A 22,294-nucleotide genomic window follows, 5' to 3' on the forward strand; every position below is an offset into this window, starting at 1 on the left:
ATATAGATATGGAAATACAAAGGCTCCAATTCCATAAGTTTCTGAAGAATGTGCCTGACTTTAAACACATTAGTAGAACCTTGACTTCTATAAGACCAGTGGTGCAGAAAGTCCCTTGCTGAATTGGGGCCAAAAGGAGAAGGTCTCTGAGTGTTTAAAAAAACAAAATACAACCTTTTCTCATTAGAAAATGCTTATTTGAGCACTTTCTATGCTCAGGTGAGATTTCCAAATGTGCACAATACATTCATTAATATGTACAGCTCATATTCCTACTTGCATCTATAACATTGTACAATCTGCATTAAAATGTCTGGTATTGGCCACTATCCATGTACTGTATTACGATCTGAAATTACTTTTTTCAGAATAAGCAGCTTCCATCTAGTTGAAAACAGTTGAGTCATGACAAAGAAAAAAGCTTTTTAAACACACAGCACATTGACAAATAAGTCCCAATATCACCAAGGCCCTCAAGTGTCAAAAGTTGAAAGACGTATAAAAAATTGAGAGGACGGATCATCTGAGTATTTGCTTTGCTTCTCTCCTGATTGTGGGTTCCAGTTCCATGTTTTGACAGGTGATAGCTGAAAAGTCAGAGATTCCATTGATCTGCCTGTGTTGTGTGGACATTTGCCCTGTTGCCTGGGAAGTGTTGTCAGGCAAACACACAGGAACAGATCCAGCACTATTTGGGTCTTGATTCTGCCAGCCCTTGCACCATGTGCAGCTATGAGAGGGTAGAGAGCGTTTCTTTTGCTAGTGTGAGCAGATACTGTGGACAGGCACCAATGAGTCTGTATACTAGACAGAGTCCTCAGTACTGAGTAGAAATAAGTTTCAAGGCCCTTGGGCACCCACTTCCTGACTCTCAAGAGCAGATGATAAAAAAGGGCCCTGCTGTAGGTGGAGGATAGGTGACTCTGAGGAGTCTGAGGCTAAAGAACAATGTTCCACATATCAATGATATGAATCTTTGGCCTTACTGAAGTTTCAAAGCAGAGGTAACTTGGCATCCAAACAACATTTCTCTCATTGCTGCAGGATCAGGTTCCATATGTTCTCTGCCCTGGTCATCACTTTTTACATTGTGTTTATAAGTGCATCACTCATGCAGAATCAAGGCCTTTATTGGCAAACTTCAACAGCCTGTAAGAGCCTGGCACCACCAACAAATTCTCCCGGAAATTCTCTGGTTCCCTCTTTCTAGCAGTTGCCTTACTGAGACCACATCATTCATTGAGTTATGTTTGATCATGTAATAGTCTCATATTCTTTACTCCTTCCATTCTGAGCCACACTCACCTACAGGGAATGTGCTAGACAGTTTGTATCAAATACAAGAAAAGGAGGACAAACATACACCTGGTACTCTCAGGGTACATCTACACTACAGCGGGGAGTCGATTTAAGATACGCAAATTCAGCTACGTGAATAGCGTAGCTGAATTCGACGTATTGCAGCCGACTTACCCCGTTGTGAGGACGGTGGCAAAATCGACTTCTGCGGCTTTTTGTCGGCGGCGCTTACTACCACCTCCGCTGGTGGAGTTAGAGCGCCGATTCGGGGATCGATTGTCGCGTCCCGACGGGACGCAATAAATCGATCCCCGAGAGGTTGATTTCTACCCGCCAATTCAGGCGGGTAGTATAGACCAGACCTCTGCACTTGGCGACAGAAAGCAGCAAGCAGTATAGAATTGGTCTCACTTTATTCCTCATGACCTTTACTACTGTAAACAGTTGTTACAATGCACATGAGAACTGTTGAGTATGGCCAAATCCTCGTATCCCTACTCAATTCTTTATCAGAAAAAAATCCATTTTGGCTTCAGAGGGAACTTTGTCTGACGAGGCTAAGAACAATAGTATTTAGTCTGATGTGAACACATGAAAAATAGGGTACATGTTACGACACGGTACTCAGTTAAAAACTCTCAGGAAAAAAAATTTCAAGTGAGGTCTCTTAGCTAAATGCTTTCATATCCCGCAGAAACGAAATGCTGCTGTTTTTTAAAATGGAACCGCCAAGGTTCGGTTCTCCCTTTAAAAAGTCTACAACTAAAGAACTGTAGGAACCATAATAGCATGGGTCTTTTACAAATATAATTATATTTGTATTTTCTGAATATATATGTAGATTTTAAAACAAATTGCTTATTTAAGTCCGACCTCTATCAGACCAAATAAAGCACTTTAGTTTTTGTGTTTCCCTGATAGCCCTTATAAAGTTGAGATAGACAACAAGAATCATTTGAAGCCTAGATAGACTTCTGTAGGAGAAGAGAGTGAAAAGATTGGACTATTTAATTTAGGAAAGGTGACACGATAAATATATACCAAAAAAGAACGATACCAAAAAGGCTTACTGGGTTACTCCTATTTACCTTTTTCATCATGTACAAACAATGGAATAGTCAACGAAGTTGAAAAGCATTATATTTAGAGCTGATAAAGGAAATACTTTTGTTTTTACTGAACATAAAATTAATCTGTGGAATTCATTTCTACCACATATTGTTTCAAGTCTATAGTTTAATGAGACTAGACATTTATATGGCAAATGAAGTTATGCTAAAAATGATAAAAACTATTCAGAAAGGATATAAGTGCTCCTGCATCAGGGCATAAGTCAAGCACTAACTGATGGGGGTTAGGAAGAGACTTCCCCACTGGATAAGTTGTTCCATGATTGTCCAATATAGGTTTTCTTTCACCTTCCTCTGAAGTATTTGGTACTTTACTAGAAGTTCTGTTGTAAGACACAGAATACTGGGCCAGATGGACCATTGGTCTGATTCATATGGCAGTTTCTATGTTCCTCTGACTTGCTTTTCTGATCCATTAACCCGCCATAGAGTCTCTCCTTCTGTTAATGACAACTGCTAAAGGAAAAATATGTAATGTTAAGGTATTCCTCATGTAACCCTCCTGCCCATCTAAGTTGGCAGCAACAAGGGCCGGGTTCTGTATCTAGGGGTTCTGTTTCAATAACGCAATGCAAAACCGGCTCGAGCCCCAACCCAGTGACCTGGGACAATTACATACCACCCCTTGGGCACCTATAAGAGGCAATACTTCCCCTCTCGCAAGCATGGAGTCTGAATATAGCAGAAAATGTTTAATAACATGAGGTAAACGACATCAGCATTAAATTGGAAAAAACACCACAAACAGGATTCATAACACAAACCATGAGCAAAAGACCCACCCCAGCAAATTGGGCCGTGTCCTTTCCCTTTGGTTCTTGAATCCAACAACCCAAAAATCACCCAGAGTCCTCAAAGTCCAACACCCCCAAAGTCTCTTGGGTCCAGCAACCACCCAAAGTCCCAAAAGTCCAACAACCCCCAAAGACTCTGTCCCTAGTCAGTGCAGCCCCAGAGTAAAAGGGGGGCACGCAGGGTGTTAAGGGGCACCTTACGTGATCTGAGGCCAACCGTCCATCTCTCCGTGGGGTTCTGCCACAGCCTTCACCACGAGCCAGTCCACTCCTGCCATCCCACGAACTGCTCTGCAAGCTGCTCCGCTCCACTCACCAACCTGTGAGCCACTCCAGCCATCCCCGCAAATGGCTCCGCTCACTGACCTGTGAGCCGCTCCAGCCATCCCCGCAAATGGCTCTGCTGGCGGTTCCTTGGGCCACTCCAAACATCCCCACAAGTCTCCGCACCGCTCCTCCAGCCGTCCCTGAAAACTGCTCCACCAGCTGCTTAGCAATATAGCTTCAGGCTCCCCCACTAGTTAACACAACACTCAATGATCTCAGCTCTTAGTAACTTTAGCTCTTTTATGATTTCAGCTCTTATTGAGTTCAGCTTGTAGTAGGGGAGCCCCTGTGCTGGTGCACCATTGGCCCAAAGTGAATTCAGCTCAGCAGCCTGTAACTAGACTTCTAATGGAATCAAAGTTAGCTCTGACATTCAACAGTGGAGAGAGAGAGAGAGAGAGAGAGAGAGAGAGAGAGAGAGAGAAGGTGGTGCAATTGGTGTTTCAGGCCCATACCATCAGGTATAAACACCAATTCACTAGGTTTTGTAACCCATGCCCCTTGTCAAGCAAGTGCTACTTAGTTAATGGTGAGTCTTTCTGTCATACAACAGTTCCACTGGCCTTGATTCACAGAATCAGGATAACAAAACTTTATTCTTCCTTCCCCAATAACAGAGAAACTGGGGATTCTACACCAGCCAAAGTAACCACTTTCAGTTGCTGTTGTCTCATGCCAGGTGGGTGGGTGTGCCTATGCAAACAAGATCAGCCCCTGGAGTTCTTTTCCACACTCACCATAATTCACCACCAGATGTCAGGGTAGAGCTCATCCTGACTCTGCTTACACTCACAAAAATTGAGACTTCATAGCAGCAGTAGCCAATGCCTTTAAAGATAGAACCACCTTTTTATGGAAAACTATTGTTTTAGTGGAGCTTAATTTTAAATCAGATTGAATTTGTTTAGGGATTGGTAATCAAGGTGCAGCTTTGAAATTCTCATTGAAGTTCTAGAGCTTTGATGTAACATTAAAGGAACTTACATCACAGTAGCTTTTCTCCCTTAGATGAAAGGAACAGTGTCTTCTTTGTCTTTCCAGGAAAAAAAAATCAAAATGAATACTATAAACTGGTGGTGCTGTGTCTCTCATTTGGAAATTTTACAAAATCTATTTAGTTACCAAAAACAGAAATTTTAAGGAGTAGAAATCGAATGCACTAAAACCAGCCTTAGATTCTGATCCTGCAAAGGAGCTACAGAGTCCTATTTATGTCAGTGGTGTGCTACATAGGCATGTCTCCTTACAAGCAAATTGCTTTACAGGATAAGGAGCTGAATTTTCAGTGAGTTATTGGAGCTATTTAACCTAAAGAGACTTACATCTGATTCTGCTTTTTACTTATGTCAGGAACATGTGTCCAGAATGGCTTCAAACATTTCTCATATTATAACAGATTTTAAAATACAAAATTGAGATTTGGCTGCAAACATCCAACAGTCCATCCAGTCTCCATTATTTCAACCTATGTTATTTAAAACTCTGCGTTATATGAAACTGGATCTTGTCCCCCTATAACATTTAATTAGATTGAAAAATAATCTGTTACTCAAACTAACCTCCCAATAGTCTTTAGATAATCAAGGTCACCCTCTAGTTCAGTTTTAGGCCCCAATCCTGCAAAATCTTCTGTATCTGCTTACTTTTACCCACTGCAAGCAGTCCTGTTGAAGTCTATATTGGTAAAGTTAAGCCACACGTGCATAATCTTCACAGGATCAGAACTAAAAATCTTCAAAACCAAACACTGCAATCGTGTTTAGCTAATATTTTTAAAACTTCTTTCAGTGAATGTTTCTTCTGTGAAACTCACCATTAACATACTCAGACAATTAACAAGCTATAAATGTCTTTCTTACATCAGGCAATATCAAATCCAGTTTCTGTTTAGAAGACCAAAATGTCACTAAATCTGATCTGAGCTGTTTTCCATACTAGTCTCTGCAGCAATAACAGCTGTGTTGTGTGCAGAATGTAGTGATATTAGCTAACTGTTTGTTTCTATCTAATCCAGCATTAATGTATGCGAGTATTTTTGGAAATGTATCTGCAATAATCCAAAGACTGTATTCGGGAACTGCACGGTATCACATGCAGATGCTGCGAGTAAAAGAGTTTATACGCTTTCATCAAATCCCCAACCCTTTGCGGCAGCGGCTCGAGGAGTACTTCCAGCATGCGTGGACATACACCAATGGCATTGACATGAACATGGTATGTAATTCTACTTTTGGAAATTAATATCAAAATGTCCTAGTGGTTTAGAATGAAACGATTCTGATAATTTCGGAGATGCTAGATTATGTTTCTTTCTCGCAGGTTTACTTTTTGCCCTAGAGACAGGCCCAGGTTCCCAATCCGTGTCATCACATGGTATTGAAACAAGATGTCACATAGCAGTGTCCTATTATACAGTGCAATGTAGCATAGACCCATAAGACATCACTTTCCCCCTTTTGGAGAAACTGTATCAAGTCAGTAGACTCAAATTCTTGGTATTCTCCACCACTTCTAATTTGGTTGTGCGTTAACCCTTCTCCAAATCCCAGTCTCACAGACTTTGGAACATAGTACACCATCAGTTTTTACATTGAGCAGCTCAGTGAAACCAAAGGGAGTTCTGCATAAATATTTACAGCATGCTATGGCCACCTGAAAGTTTGGAGCAGCCCAGATTCCATTGTTAACATGGAGTTCCATGATTAAGGAGGGGGGCAGCCAGTGGTGTGGCACAGGTGGTGAGGAAGAGACAATGGCCAATATTTTTTTTTAATGGTTAGTAATTGTAGTGAGTGCTTCAATTTTTGGGTGCCAGAGTTGGGATGTTTTAAGGGTACCTGATTTTCAGAGAATGGATACTCAGAACCAAAGTTGGGCATCCAAAAACTGAGGCATTCCAAATCACTAGTCACTTTGAAAATCTTGCCTATAGTACTAATCATTGAATTCTTAGTGTTGATACATGTGGCACAGGTTGGGAACCACTGCTGGGTGCTATGGACTAAAAAAAAGAAGTGGGGAGAGAGAATCTTAAGAACACTTGCTCCAAATGCAGCTTTTTTCAGGAGTTCTTTTAAACATTTGGCTTGATCCAGACACCTCAGTTTCACACCAGTATAACTCAGTTGGAATATACAGCATTACACTTGCATAAAATCAGTACAGAATGAGGCCCTTTTTCAGCATTTCATGACACAGCACTAGTACAATGTAGCATGTACTTTGGAGGTGGGGAAAGTGGATTAGTTGGCATCCCAAAAGAGAAGAATTCTAATCAGAAAATAGCCTGATTAACAACTGAGCTCCCACCCACCAATCTCCATGTCTTTGCTGAAAGCCATCACAGTATTAACCATTCAGCAATTCAGAGTTCTTACTATTTTAGAAAGAAATGCCAGGATACTTTTTACCCATGACACTTGATTATAGACACTGATAGAATATTGTAAATAAGTCTTATATCAAGCTACAGACTATGGCATGCTAAAAGGAAATAACATCATTAGCAGAAGTAGGCATCCACTTGCTTTGCTTCTTTTCCAAAAGACAGAAATCTCCTTTCTGATAAGCTGAACCACTCAAGTTCAAGCCATCAATGGCATAATACAAGCTCAGATAACTTCCTAAGCTATTCTAAGACTGATGGATCTGAGACCTTGCCTAGCTTTCTAAATGGTTGGAAGGAAAAGAAACTCCACAAGTTTCAGTACAATGTAAATAGAAATTAAACCCTTACTAATGTTGCCTTAAATATAAAATCTTCCAGAGGGGTGGTTGTTTCTCTGTGAATAAGTTGGAAGAGTGCACACCTTACGTCAGTAGATAAGGGCAGTGATTTAATAAAAGGCATTTAGGGCTCAATCACTGATAGCTTGACTTCTTGGTTACTGTGACATAAAAGCAGATTTTTATGGGCAACAACCTATAATCAATCTATAAACAATTCCCCATTGCCCACACGCACACAGTCAGACACACTTGTGCAGGCATTGCTGCACCTCAAGGGAGAATTCATACCCCAGAACAGGCGGTGTTTGCACAAGCCTCTCTTACACTAGTGGAAAGGCAGCATCAGAGCTTGATCCTATATGTTACTGAATGGCCCTAACTCTCATTGAAGTCAGTGGGATTTGAGATGCTCAGCACTGTGCTGGATCAAGCCCTTGAGTTGGAGTAGGTCTGATTCTAGTCCATCACAGTATGTCTGAAGGTATTAAATAACAGGAGTGCACCTTAAAAGGAACTCCTTCACCTTTGATTACTGGATGTGACTGCTATGGAGACACCTGTATGAAACAGTACCCACAAATTGGATGTTGTCTGGTTAAACTTTGCATAATGCAGAAATTGGTATGTTGGGAGTTGTCTTAGAGTTGTCATTTATGTGAAATACAAATTAAATGGATTAAACATCCCCACCTACATCAATATGATTGTGAGGCAGTATGAAGGTTTTGTTTTAAATAAAATATGAAACAATAACAATCCAGATTAGTGGCTTGTTTTGTTATATTTTATTTCTTACTCTCTCATGCTAGTCTATCTCTCAAGTCTATGACAATCATTTAATTTACTTTTAATGTGCGTTTGTTTGACTATATTACACATCAATTCAAGGTTGATATGCCAGTTGTCTGATTTATGTTGTACTTATGAAAGATTTATCTCTTTCCTGTCTGCTTCATTCCTAAATACATGGAATAACACCATCCACTGGTAAGAGCAGGAGGTATTTGTATCAAATTTAATTCCAGTGTAAAGTGTGGAGAATATCCATGTTATCTGTTGGGTTTAGAGCTTGTTTAATGTTTTCTATTTTTAGTTGTAACCTTTTTGCATGATGAACTGGTAGATAACAAAGAGAAACGCACCTAAATTGAATCAGGGGCAAAACAGATAAAACTGCTTGATGTTGCCACATTTATTAGACAGTTTTATCCCACAACTCTAATCAAACTTCTCTGTCGAAAAAAGGTCATGTGTATATGATATTCATTAGATAGTTGCTCTGTAGAAATGTCACACTCTGATAAACCTGCCATGCTGATCATTCTGCATTTTCCTTTTTATGTGAATGCTTTTAGTTCAAACCCCATATGCATGTTAGCAGCAAGTACTGATGAAGCTTTCCAGGCTCTAAACCATGTCCATATGCAATGGACTGGCATGTGGTTTTGAGAGTTTGAACTTGCATGAAATCTCTATATTTACATCCAAAGGGATCAATTCTGTCCTCAGGCAAGTGTGTGACTCCTGCCAACTTCAACCGGAGTTCTGTGTGAATATCTAAGGGCAGAATTTGATCCTGACTTTCTCCCTCCTCCCCCATCTCATCACTGAAATCTGAGTAAAAATAAAGTCTAAAATAATTTTCCTTCTTTGAAACCTGAAATTTATGAATAATTTACATCATATACATAAATAATATGAATTTTGTTTCAAAAAATGCTTTTACATGTCAGGACTAATAATTTAAGAATTCAGGGAAAACAAACTAACTTTTCACTTAAGAAATAATACTGTACTTAGATAAATAAACTTGCTTTCTTTAAAAAATCCTGCAGTTTTTTTTACTGAAAATAAGGTGATATTTCATGTTCGTCTTAGATGACTAACCATAAAAATAACCTTAAAGCTCTGGTGGTGAAATATGATAAGAAAATGATTAATTTGTTCCTCTCTGCTTCACTTCTACATCTCTTTGATTTTGATGCATTGCATAATGTATTTTGATAAAACAGTTGTACTGATAATATAATTTTGCATGGATTGGATAAACAGTATTTAGGATTTACTTTAATCTGGATCAAATTCTTGAGTCTACAGAATAAGCATATTTTAAATCATGCTGTTATTTTATTCACTGGCAAAGTTAGTTACAAAAGACGATTTATAATGAAAGCTCCTGCCAGTCCTTGAGATTTAAAAGGATTGTTTCATTATGTTATAGAATTTTTCAAACTATCCTGTTCTGTTTTTCTTGTATTCTTTTCTCCTTATGTTTTCCACTTCCTTCCAATATTATCAGTCCAGCACCCACTGATAACAGCATGACTGTACTACCCCTTATAGAAAGAAACAGTACTTAATATCCGAAGATCCTTTTTTCAATTATGCATGTGTTTCTTCTAACCCCCACTTTCCCATGGATTTTTCTTTGCATCACGATAGATGTATTGGTTTATTTTGCCTAAAAGAAAGTCCAAAATAAGTGGGCCATGCTCTGGGAAGGGTTTGCCCAAACATGTATTTTAATTAACATTTCAAATATAGACTGAAAGAAGTTTTACTTTTTATTTTTGGATTTAGTACTATAAAAGGGGATAACAGGTCATCATTTCTTCCAATATACATTTTTAGGCTCTTCTCCTGCAAGTACTATGAATATGCTTAATTTTGACGCATGTGACTAGTCTCATTTGGCTTCAATGGTGCTAGTTGTGTGTATAAAGAAAAGCACCTGCATAACTATATGCAGGATAAGGGCCATAAATGGTACTGTACCAAAAAGGCAGCTTTCACCAGCTGGTAGTGCACAGAAGTTTCTCAGTTTTATATTCTGTGGTACAACTGTTTCAACACAGTCTACATTTGCTTATGCTCCTCATACAATCACTTCTGAAGCCCAAATTGATGTTACCATCATGTGCTATCTATGTACACCCCAGAAAGTTAAGAGAATAATTCACATTTCACAAGCCAAAGTGAGGTTACTTAACTTAACTCCATCCTGACTAGAGCCATTAACTACATTGATTTCTCTATCACATCTGAACTGTACCCAGATTGCAAGAGTTTGGATCATTAACCTGTAAATAAATTGGCTGAGATTAGAACTGAGTGGGAATTTTCCAACAGAAGTTTTTTTTCTGAAAATGTCAATTTGTTGAAACTGAAACTTTTTGCAGGAACATGCCAGCTGTAATGAAAACTTTTGATGCAAAATGGGAAATTTTCTGAAAATTTTCAAAATAAAATAAAATTGCAGGACAATTTCCTACTCAGTTTTACTTGAGACAGCCAAAAAGTACTTCAAATATGAATAGATTGGGAATTGGGACGTTGTTTTTTCCTTGTCTATTGTAATAATGGCTAATGAACAAAAAAACTACAGCTAATCGAGAGATCCAACAGAAGAGACTTATGAGACTTGAGTATATGAATAAACTAATCTTGTATCAATAGTTCATTGCATTGTTTTGTGGGCTAAAGTCTCACATACAGGATAATTACTAATCTTTCTACTATTGATTGCCTTCATTCCATAATGAAGACAGGATATGACTCACCACTGAACTGGCCATGAAGTAAAAAAAAAAGAGAGAGATGGTCAGCCACATTCTACAACAGTTGACGTTTCCAAGAGGTTTTCAGGAGTGAACATTTCAGTGATCCATTATGGAGGTCACAGAGACATGAGGAGGTCTTGTGGTTAAGGCACTGGACTGGAACTCAGGAGATATAGCTTCTGTTCCTGGCTCTCCCATGTGTGACCTTGGGCAAGTCATTAACATCTCTTTGTCTTATCTGCCACTGGGACAAGGATAAAATCATACTTCCCTACCTCGCAAGAGGGGTGTAAGGCAAAAATAATTGTCTGAAAGATTTCACAGTGATGAAGTCCCTATACATACTTAGATAGACAGTGATAATCAGAAAAAAATCTGCATTCAAAAGAACAGGTCACAGCCTGAAGCCTGGCCTTTCACTCTGCCCATCTTAGAAAAGAGACCATCTACATTGTCCCTGGAAACCTCATGGACCTTGCCAGCTTCCTAATTTTTATAGTAGTAAAAAGTATTCTCTCCTTGATTTAGGGGATCAATGACCTAATAAAACATTCAGACCACTTGCTGTCCACAACACTTAAGCTCCCAAACACTGCAGACCACCATCCAGTTCACCACAGCTCTCAGATAAACTCTCAAAGTTAATAAGGAAGCTGGCATGTGGATGGAGAATTCCAGCAAAAGTATTTCACACAAACTTGTGCATAAGTGCTGATTGAAGCCAAAAGATTCTACTTCTCCATGATGATAGCAATCCGCAAATCTCATCCCAAGGAGAATCACATGAAAACCCAGATTGCCTCCTCTGACTGCTATCTGTTTTAAGGAATTCTTTCATGTTGTGCCAAAATCATGTGAATCCATGACAGTTTTTTAGGCACAGAGAAGAAGAATCTCATATTTCCACCCATCGCGATAGAAATGTGCCTAATCCTATACATAGAGGCACTAGATGCACTGAAAGGATTTTGTGCCTCCACCTATGACCTTGCCCCTTGTCCTTTTTAACTGGCCAAAGCCATGTGAAATGCCATGTGAAATTCCCACTGCTCACAGAAACCATTAACTCCTCCTAGAGATGGAACTTGGCCTTGTGTACTAGTATCCTGAAACATGCTCTAAATGGCATGTTCTTAAGAAAACTAAAACTCAGACACCACTGACATAGCTTAACTATTGTAGAGTCTAGAACCTCTTCTCCCTGGCAAGGTTACATAAGTAAGTGACTGATGGAAGTTCTCCTTATGATGAGCAGTGGCAAAACAATGGTGCTGAAACTTCTAGAATTGTCAGCAATTCTGGATACTATCAATCACAAGATATTATTGCATGACCCTGTCAGTTTAAAAGCATCCCATTTATTCTCATTATAACAATCTATTCTTTTTTCTTCTCAAAGATCCTAAGAGTCAGCTGTTTCTCTCCTCCCTGTGAACTGATACAGAACCCATAAAATAGAATCTTTTGATTGACTTCATTGTGTTTTGTATCAGGCCTATAATGAGATGACGAGGGGTACATTGCCAGTAATTTCACATAGCTCTGTCATCTTTTTATTCATCTTAGAAAGTGCGGTCTCCCTGATATCTTACCACATAAAGTAAATTGGAGTAAAGAACAGCTGGCTCTAACTGAACCCAGGAAAGACCAAAGAAAAGATAGTTAGAAGAAAGAATCTCTAGCTATATCTGAGGGTTTAGATGTTTCTTTAGTTGCTTTACCAAAACTTTCTCATTTCTTTCCATAAAAACTGGAGATTTCAGACAGAATATTAACTGGTGAGATTGCTAGCCATAAATCACCCATCTATCACCCTGTCCTTCTAAAAGGAGGAATTAAAATCTTCTCCAATTATAGACAAAGTGTCTCCTCACTGGACTTCTCAAAAGAAGGGATACATATAAGTCCAACTCATAGGTTGGAGCCTGAAGCTCCCTAAGTGTCTACAGAATGTAAGTCTTGAAACATTGTTACATGCCTCAAAGACTTATCTCCTATAGTCATATCGATAGGTTTAAAAATTGCCTTTTTCACCGTAGATAGAAGAAAATATGGTGGAAAAATATAAAATATCTTTCTCCATTCTGCACATCACTTTGATCTATAATAAACTGGCTAAAAACCCAGCCAAGTAAATTGTATTAACTTTAAAAGTTCTTAGAAGTTAGGTTGACATAGGCTGGAATAGCTATAACATAGCTAACTCCCAGAGGAAGCGCAGCTATGTTGATATAGGAATGTTTCACTTGATGTAATTGCCATTGCTCAGGGAAGGGTATTCCAATACCAACAGAAAAAAAATTTCCATTGGCGTAGACTGCTTCTACATACTAAAGGATTATGTCAGAATAGCTATGATGTTGTAGCTTTGCATAGTGTAGACATATGCTAAGGCATGTACCTGAGTATTAAATAGGTTAGTTAAGGAAAAGCATGTGGAGATTCCCTCAGCAAATCTCCAAGGGCTTAATTCTGCATCTATTGAAGTCAATGGAAAAAATCCCATTGACTTAAATGGTGAAGGATTAAGCCCATAATGCATAAATGTTCTCTTACGTGCCTACACTTATCCCTGCCTCTTCAATTATTGGTATACCTGCCTGCATTCATAAACAGGTCTGACTCTTGCTTTAGGGGAGGGATGCCAAGCAAAAATGAGTTTGGGGTGAGCCATCGTCCAAATATAGTTAGTGCGATCTCTTCCGCAGAAAGTCTACTCTGATTGTCAAGTGCATGCCACTTTATATTTGATCATGTCCGTATCAAAAGAGACAACTTGAACCATTGGAAGAAAGACAGACACAGAGTACAAGGAGCTCCACTGACTGCCACCAGGACCAGTGTACTGCAACATGTACTGCTTGTGGAATCAAAATATATGTTAAAAAAAAAAAGGGATACTGCATCCCTCAGGATTTCCATCCAAAGTCAAGCCTATGCCTGATAGAACAAAAAACTGAATTTCCAATGAGTGTGAAAGCAGTACCGCTGAATACAAAACACAAATCATGTACCACGCTTGCTCCAATGAACACGCAATATGTAAAAGTAATGTAGCTTGAAATGGTCGGCAAAAATACATGGAACATGACACTGTGGGCCAAGTAGAGCGAAGATAAAAACAAAGAAACAAAACACATTGCATCACATGATCACATGAGCCAAAACATATTAATAAAAGGCCTGTTAGCATGGTGCAAAAACAGCCCATGCATGTTGCTTCATGATTGCTCATTTATAGAGGATTTATTGTGCAATAATCCTGACCAACCTGGAAAGGAGACTCAGTTAAGGGATGCAAAAGACCTGTGAAATAGTGGTTACCTTGAAATACTCATCATTAACTACACAGGAGTCTTTGACTTTACTGATGTATTTGTGGGTTTTTATAATCCCACCAATAAAGCAATGGAAATAACTGCTGTAGCAGTATCCTGATTTGCACCTATTGGAGTACTTCCCTAGTATCTTGTAAGGGATAGAAGTTGATGGCATATCAAAATACTGTTCAGAAGTTCAACAGAAAATGCAAAACCCACATGGCTCATCATATACATTATTATTGACTCAGACAGTAAACACAGGCCATTTTTCCTAATTATGAATTGTATCTTTCAGTAGCCAATATAAAAATAAGATGGTTGCCTGAGGTTAAACCTCATAGATATTGCTCATTCTACTCTCATAAATCCTTGTGCACCAAGCTACATGTGAGGTTGACATCCAATAGAATATTCTTGGAAAAGCTTTCAATACCAGTCATCTCAGGGTATGTCTTCACTGCCATTAGACTCATGCCAGCTGGTGCAGGCTAACAGGCTGTTTCATTGTGGTATAGGTGTTCGGGCTTGGGCTGGAGCCCAAGCTTTGGGACATAGCCCGAATGGCTACCCTGCAATTAAACAGCCTCTTAGCCCAAGCCCTGTGAGCCCAAGTCAGCTGGCATGGGCCAGCCACGGGTGTCTCACTGGAGTGTAGACATACCCACAGTAAGTTATGCAGCAAGAATTCCTCACCACCTCCAAAGAACTAATCTTCTAGCCAATTTGAATAATCTCAATACCTTCCTTTCTAGGTTGCTCCTGATCATGACACACAGCTTGTCATAGAGAATCCTCCCCTGTGTATGAGCTTAACTTTTCTCACTGAGGATGCCAAATAAGATCAGTCAAACACTATGTATCATACAGTGGGTTACAAAGATGAGGAATGAGTTTGTGTCCCATGACTGCCAAAGAACAGAGCTAAAACCCGTAGTAAAGAAGTACAATAGCATTGTGCGGAGAGCGGAGTCTCCTGAATTACACTCCAGTACCATGGTGGGGAAGCCCATACCCCAGGGGCGGGCAAACCTTTTGGCCTGAAGGCCGCATCAGGTTTCCAAATTGTATGGAGGGCTGGTTAGGGGAGGCTGTGCCTCCCCAAACAGCCGGGCGTGGCCCAGCCAACACCCCCTATCCAATCCCCCCTCTCCTTCCTGACTGCCCCCCGGAACCCTTGCCCCCATGTTCCCCACCCTCTGACCACCCCGACCTCTATCCACACCCCCACCCCCTTACCATCACCCTGAACTCCCCTGCCCTCTATCCAACCCCCGCTGCTTCCTGCCCCCTTACCGCGCTGCCTGGAGCACCAGTGGCTGGCGGCACTACAGCCACGCCGCCCAGAGCACCAGGACAGGCAGCCACGCCACCCGCTTCGAGCGAGCCATGCCACCACGCAACACAGAGCACCAGGTCAGGCCGTGGCTCTGCAGCTGCGCTGCCCCAGGAGCTCGCAGCCCCGCCGCCCAGAGCATTGCGCCGGCGGCGCAGTGAGCTGAGGCTGCGGGGCAGGAGGAACAGCCAGGGAGGGGCCAGGGGCTAACTTCCCGGGCCAGGAGCTCAAGGGCCGGGCAGGAGGATCCCATGGGCCGTAGTTTACCCACCTCTGCCCTAGAGGTTCAGCTGCAAAAAACATGAAAATCTGTGTTTTTGCTGAACAGAGCCCAGTGGGAAGAGATTACTGAGAAATGTGAGGTGTCAGAGTGTGGAGGTAGAAACATGAAGGGGAAGAATGGAGAAACTAAAACACACACATTTAAAAATCTTCTCCTGATAGACACCCCCCCAACACTACTATCTCAAAATCTGTCACCTAGAATGATGCTGTTTTGAGAGCAGTTCCTATCTCTCTTGTACTCAGTGTTGTCAACTTTCATGATTTCATCACAAGACTCTTAAAGCTCCAGCTTGTGGAGTCAGATAGCTACAAGAGAATCTCAGCTTTTATTTTTTAAAAGAGTAAGTTTTTACTCCTCCTGGTCACAGAGAAACTTGTAAATGTGACCAGAGTGTATTTAATGGCCTAGAAACTAGATGATAGATCAAAAGAACCCTCACTCTATTTAAAAAAAACAAACATAATTTTTAAAGACCTGACTCCTGATTATTGAACACTTTGGGTTGGCAATTCTGGGTACTCTATAAATATTAAGGCCTGGTTTCCCAATTCACCAATCTAACAGGAGTTATAACTCCGTTAATCTGAATACAGTTATTCTGGATTTACAGTGGTGTGAGATCAGAATCACTCTTCATTTTTTTTTTTTTTTTAACATCTTGGTAAAATTGCTGAACCAAATATTTTCATAAAGACCAGAATGGATTAGAAAAGAATAAGTAAATTTTATGGCAGATTGTGTTTTAAATTATTCTGTCAATTTGCTAATATTTAAAATAGGATCAAGTATAATATAAGTGGTGAGGCAATTCTGCTCTTAGTAGTACTGTATATACCAATGTTCTAACAAATTTTAACTCTACTGACGTCAAGAATTTTAGGCTGTGATTTTTCAAAACTGCCTTAATGGAGTTAAGCACCCAATTCCCATCACAATTAAATGGACTTTGGGTGCCCATTTTCCTTAGGGACCATTGAAAATCATAGCTTCAAATCATAAATGCTTTTAATACCTGATTTATGGTATTTTAGGGTATAATCTGTCTGGGGCAGGGCCTATCTCCTCATACATGTTTGTACAGTGCCTACCGGTAGTACATTTTGGGTGCTATTGAAATATGAATACAGCAACTAACAAATATTAAGCAATGGTTTAGAATATCTTCATAGTCAGAACAAATTAATGACCTTTATACTTGTTTCTCTAAATAAACCAAAAATGTGCAGAAATATTAACTAAACCAACAAACATGCTCTGCATAGCTTTTGTTTAATAGTAAAGTACAATTCTTTGTTAACTAATACAAATAAAAACAGAAGTGAATCTGATTCATGTTAAGGCTGTGCTTTTGTGTGTCTAACAACATAAAAACATTTCACTTTTAGCACATCTGAATTGAAAATATGTTGGTATTTCATGTCATTTAAAACTGGGGCTCTTCTAAATTACATTAAAATGGGAGCATAACAAAAAGAGAGAGAAAAAAATAATTAAACACTTCAAAATAATATGTTCTTTTCTTCAATCACATGAACAGAGACCAAAATAATTTAAAAGAAAATATTTCCAACTTTTCATCCCGCAGACTGTTGATTTAATATGTTTAGATATCAGTTTTTCTGTATTATTCAGAACATGGTAAATTTTGTAAATGATAGCAACTTGTTAATATGTTTGGATATAACCATATTAAAATAAATAGAATCAATTGTACTTTAAGCAGTATCTGGTTATATGTAGTTAGACATCGGTAACAGAGTGCTAAAATAGGGGCTTTTCCTTTTTTATTTTTTTGTTTTCCTTTGCTTCTTGTTGAATTCTGGCTTCTTTGAAGATGTATGACTGGTGTGATAGTGTCCAAAGGCCATAAATTGTTAAACTATTTGTATAAATGTGTGTTATAACATTGTGTTTTCTGTTATTTCACAGTAGAAGCTGTATTGATTTCAGTTAGCAATCATAGAAATATTTCAAAAGCAATTAAAGGTACTAATGTTTCATTTGTAAATCATAGCTTGGCTTTGGTGGACAAATAGCCTCATGTCAGAAATGTACACATCCCTCTTCTCTGTTAGCAAGGCAAGAGATAGCAGTTAAGAACCTATTTATGGACTGCACAGAGCTTTATTGTGCTGAAATAAGAAAATATACAGTGAGGATTGAATCCTGTTATGACAGGAATTATTTTAAATTGCATTCTCTACAGAAATACCCATTGATATTACTTATGTCCATGTGTACACACTGTAAAAGAAAAAGTAGTAGATCAATAGACTGTGTTAATAGCAGGAAGGCAAATCCTGTTCACATTACTCATTAGATTAGTCCCATTGTGTCGAATTCAGATAGGTATATGCAACTCCCCCTGAAATCAAAGAAAACTGTGCAATAAAAAAGAATTTGGCCCATTAACTTCAATGGGATTCTCTGCATAAGTGAAAAATAAGCAGGATGTGGTCCAAGAAGTGGACAGTTCATAGTAACTTATGTGTGAGTCCTGTTTCTGAATACAATGAGTTTACTCAGTGGGTGGGCATTGTTTCCATTTAAATGAATGGTAAAACTTCCATTACCTTCAGACGAAACAAAGGTTAAGGCTGAACAATTTAGTAAATCTCTCACCCATAATGACCAAGTTGTAAGCAGAATCCTAGTCTTCATTCTATGAACAAAATTAACATTGTATCTTTGGGGAATCCTGAGGTTCTAGTTCAGGTAAACTCCAGTGAACCTGAATAACAGATGAGCAAGTACCTGCAGTTTATGGGCCAGATCCTCAGCTTGTGTAAATCTGGCTTGAATGGAATACACAGATTTGCTACGGAGATCTGGGCTATACATTTCTAAATTAAATATATTTAACAATACTCATCAATTTAAATTTTCACAGTTATGCAAAATTATAGGTTTTAATCTTTTTTCCCTATTTTTATCTATTTAAATTTTCAGTTGTGGGAAATAATGGGGGTCAGACAATAATTGTTGTAGACCCTGAGAGTCAAAAAGTTAAAGCCTTATAATCATTAAAACACAAATAGCCAACATCACAGGTCAAGATATACAAAGTAAGTGTACTTAAACCAAACTCTAAGTTTTCAAGCAGCATTTTTCTTACTTCACCTACTTGTAAATTTTGATTATTATCAATGGAAATATTTTTGTCAGAGTGTGTATGGTGAAATCGACATTTAGTGACCTTTACATATAAAAATCTAATCCTTCCAAGCTTAGTTATATCTTATCTTTATCCTGTTGCAATATATTCATACAAGTTCTGATTACATTTCCTGTAATGCAAGAAATAAAAAAAATCATGCGTGGGCACTAAATAGGGTGACCAGACAGCAAATGTGAAAAATCGGGACGGGGGTGGCAGTAATGGGAGCCTATATAAGAAAAAGACTCAAATATCAGGACTGTCCTTATAAAATCGAGACATCTGGTCACACTAGCACTACACTTTCAAGAGACCCTGCTAGTATTCAAATTAAATGATATTGAGAACACCTATTTGATCCCATATTTTGATCAAACTACACATTCATTAAATTGGATGAATTGAAAATACAGTAACTCCTCACTTAAATTTGTCCCAGTTAATGTTCTTTTGTTGTTTTGTTGCGGATCAATTAGAGAACATGCTCATTTAAAGTTGCGCAATGCTACCTTATAATGTTGTTTGACAGCTGCCTGCTTTGTCCATTGCTTGTGGAAAGAGCAGCCCATTGGAGCCGGGTGGACCGGCAGCCCCCCTATCAGCTCCCCCTATCAGTTCCTCTCTCCCCTAAGTTCCCTGTGCAGCAGCATCCCAGCAGGCTATCAATTGCCCGCAGTTCAGCTGTCCCTCCCCCCACTGCCATGTGCTGCTCCTGGGAGCCTCCTGCTTGCTGTGCGGGGGGGAGGGAAGAGGAGGGCTAATATCAGGGTGTCCCCCTGTCCCCTGCTCCTGCACCCTGCCTACCCCATCTCCGTAGAGCAGGGGTAGAACATGACAGGGCTCAGGACAGAGGGAGGGAGGGAGCGTGCTGGCAGCAGCTGCTGTCTCAACTTCCTGCTCTACTTAAAAAGGCAATCTACTTAGAGTGGTTCAGTGTACTTAAAGGGGCAATGTGCATCTCTCTCTCTCTCTCTCTCTCACACACACACACAGGGTGTGTGTCTCTGTCTGTCATGCTGTCTCCCCTCCCTCCATTCATGCTGCCTTGTAGAGTATGAGGCTACGTTAACAACAATGTGTTAACACTTGAGGGCTCAGCCGAGTTCTAGTTCATCATTTAGCAGTAAGGCATTCCCTGGGAAATATCCCACCCTCTGACTCCATCACCTCAACCAAGTTTCACAATCATCATTGTGTACAGTATTAACTTGTTTGTTTAAAACGTATACTGTGTATACACTTTGTGGTGAAAAAAATTCCCTGGACCCAAACCCCTCCCCCCCATTTACATTAATTCTTATGGGAAAATTGGATTTGCTTAACATAGTTTCGCTTAAAGTCGCATTTTTCAGGAACATAACTACAACATTAAGTGAGGAGTTACTGTATTCTGAACAGCCTTCTACTCACCACTATTTTTATGTCGATGCATTCATATTGGGAACAAAGAAAACATTACAAGTTACTTAAAATTATTTGCATAGTATTGATGTGAAACTCTTTCATTTTTCTCTTCAGGTCCTAAAGGGGTTTCCAGAATGCTTACAAGCTGACATTTGTCTACACCTCAACCAAAACTTGCTTCAGAACTGCAAAGCTTTCCAGGGGGCCAGTAAAGGTTGTCTCCGAGCTTTAGCTATGAAGTTTAAGACAACCCATGCTCCTCCTGGTGACACCTTAGTCCACTCTGGTGATGTTCTCACAGCTCTTTACTTCCTGTCAAGAGGCTCCATTGAAATCCTCAAGAATGACATTGTTGTAGCCATTCTTGGTATGTATTTGCAAACTAAGGAGATGGAATGTCATCTTTCTACTAGCACAAACTACAGAACAGCAGACTGAAAAGGTCCATTGCCATATTTGGTTCATGTACCCTGTGAATGATACAGTCACTTTAAAATCAAGCTTCTCAATGACTAATTTAGCAGCACCACCTACATAATATCCTCACCTCATGGGCAGGAAGGGGGCCTGTCCGTATCACAAGTGACTTTGCTGTACAGGGGAAAGGCTAGGATCTGGAGAGTCCATGCAGGGAGTGGAGAATCCCTGTGCACCGAAGAGCCAAGCTGCCTGTGCATTTAGAATTTTCCCCCATCAACTCCAACATAAATCCCTGCCTAAGTTAATATTATTGAAACAGCATTAATGTAGGCACTTCCCCCTCCTGTGAGTCAGTCCTATGGCATTGGCTGGTGACAGAATCCTTAGAGGTGAGGTTACAACTGGAGATGGGTGAATGATGGATTTTTCCATGCATTGGCAATTCCAAAAAATTGGGAGGAAAAAGTGTTTTGCATCAAAACACAAACGAAATTTTGAAAAATGTAAAAGTAAAAAAAAATTATTTTGAGTCCAACAAAATGTTTCATTTCAATTTTGAGCATTTAAAACATTTTTCACTGGGTTTTTTTAACAGAATTAAAGGAAATGTTGAACCAAAAAGTCATTTTGAATTTTAAAAGTGAAATGTTTCATTTAGAAAATGTTGAAATTAAATGTTTTGATTTTGGGGAATTTTGGAGGGGAGGGGTCAACTGAAGCAATTTTGACAAGAATTCATGAAATGTTTCAGTGTTGCCAAATCTGCATTTTTCACCAAAAATTATTTCATGCAAAAAAAATGTCACCTATCTTTAATTACAGTGGAGTTGTGTTGAACAAAAAGTTTTAACCTTCCTCACAGGAGTCAATAGAAGTTTTGTCATCTACTTCACTGGGAGCAGGATCAAACCCCAACAGAAAACACAGAGGGGAGAGAGAGGCTAGTGCAGAGACAAATGACCTCCCTATATTACCTGAGTGCCACAGAGGTTTTGTGGTATAACAGACTCCTACTCTTATTGCAAACCCTATCCCTCTGGAAAGAATAACACCAGGAAACTGGAAGGAGAACCATGTGGAGCTTCCAGAACACCTTCCAGTAGAGTTTCAATCTATTCCATGGAGACCATCTTAAAATATGTGAAAATAATTGTAGTCCTCACAGTCAAGAAAAGAAATGAGGGAATTATTTTTATTTTATTGGCTATTGTGCTATGCAAATGATAGGCTTTCATGCTTGCTTGCTGCTGCATTGGTCAATAAGGATTTGTGACAGCAAGAATATAAACACATGGGAGAGTACAAGTCAACAATAAAATGATATTGGTCAGAATGACGGGCTGGTTTAAATTAGCCTGCATGAAATTAGCCTGCAATAAAACCTCATTGGAAAAAAAACAAAGATAAACAACATTTTGCCAAAAACATCTTGGGCCCTACTATTGCCGCCTGCAGAAAAGCACACAGGAGGGAAAATTAACATGGAAAACTCCTGTTGATGCATCCTTCCCTCCACTGGGAAAGGTTTGCAG

General features: G+C 39.4%; 1 protein-coding gene across 1 annotated transcript in view; it reads left to right on the forward strand.

The window, feature by feature from the left end:
• The window catches only part of KCNH7 (potassium voltage-gated channel subfamily H member 7), a 333,075-nt gene that overhangs the window by 275,968 nt on the left and 34,813 nt on the right, over positions 1–22,294 (forward strand). Inside the window, exons 9-10 of the mRNA XM_054043274.1 lie at positions 5,565–5,764; positions 20,457–20,709. Coding sequence (XP_053899249.1) covers positions 5,565–5,764; positions 20,457–20,709 — 453 coding nt within the window. The remainder of the gene's footprint in view (positions 1–5,564; positions 5,765–20,456; positions 20,710–22,294) is intronic.

The sequence above is a fragment of the Malaclemys terrapin genome, chromosome 11, assembly GCF_027887155.1.
Source record: "Malaclemys terrapin pileata isolate rMalTer1 chromosome 11, rMalTer1.hap1, whole genome shotgun sequence".
Taxonomy (NCBI): Eukaryota; Metazoa; Chordata; order Testudines; family Emydidae; genus Malaclemys; species Malaclemys terrapin.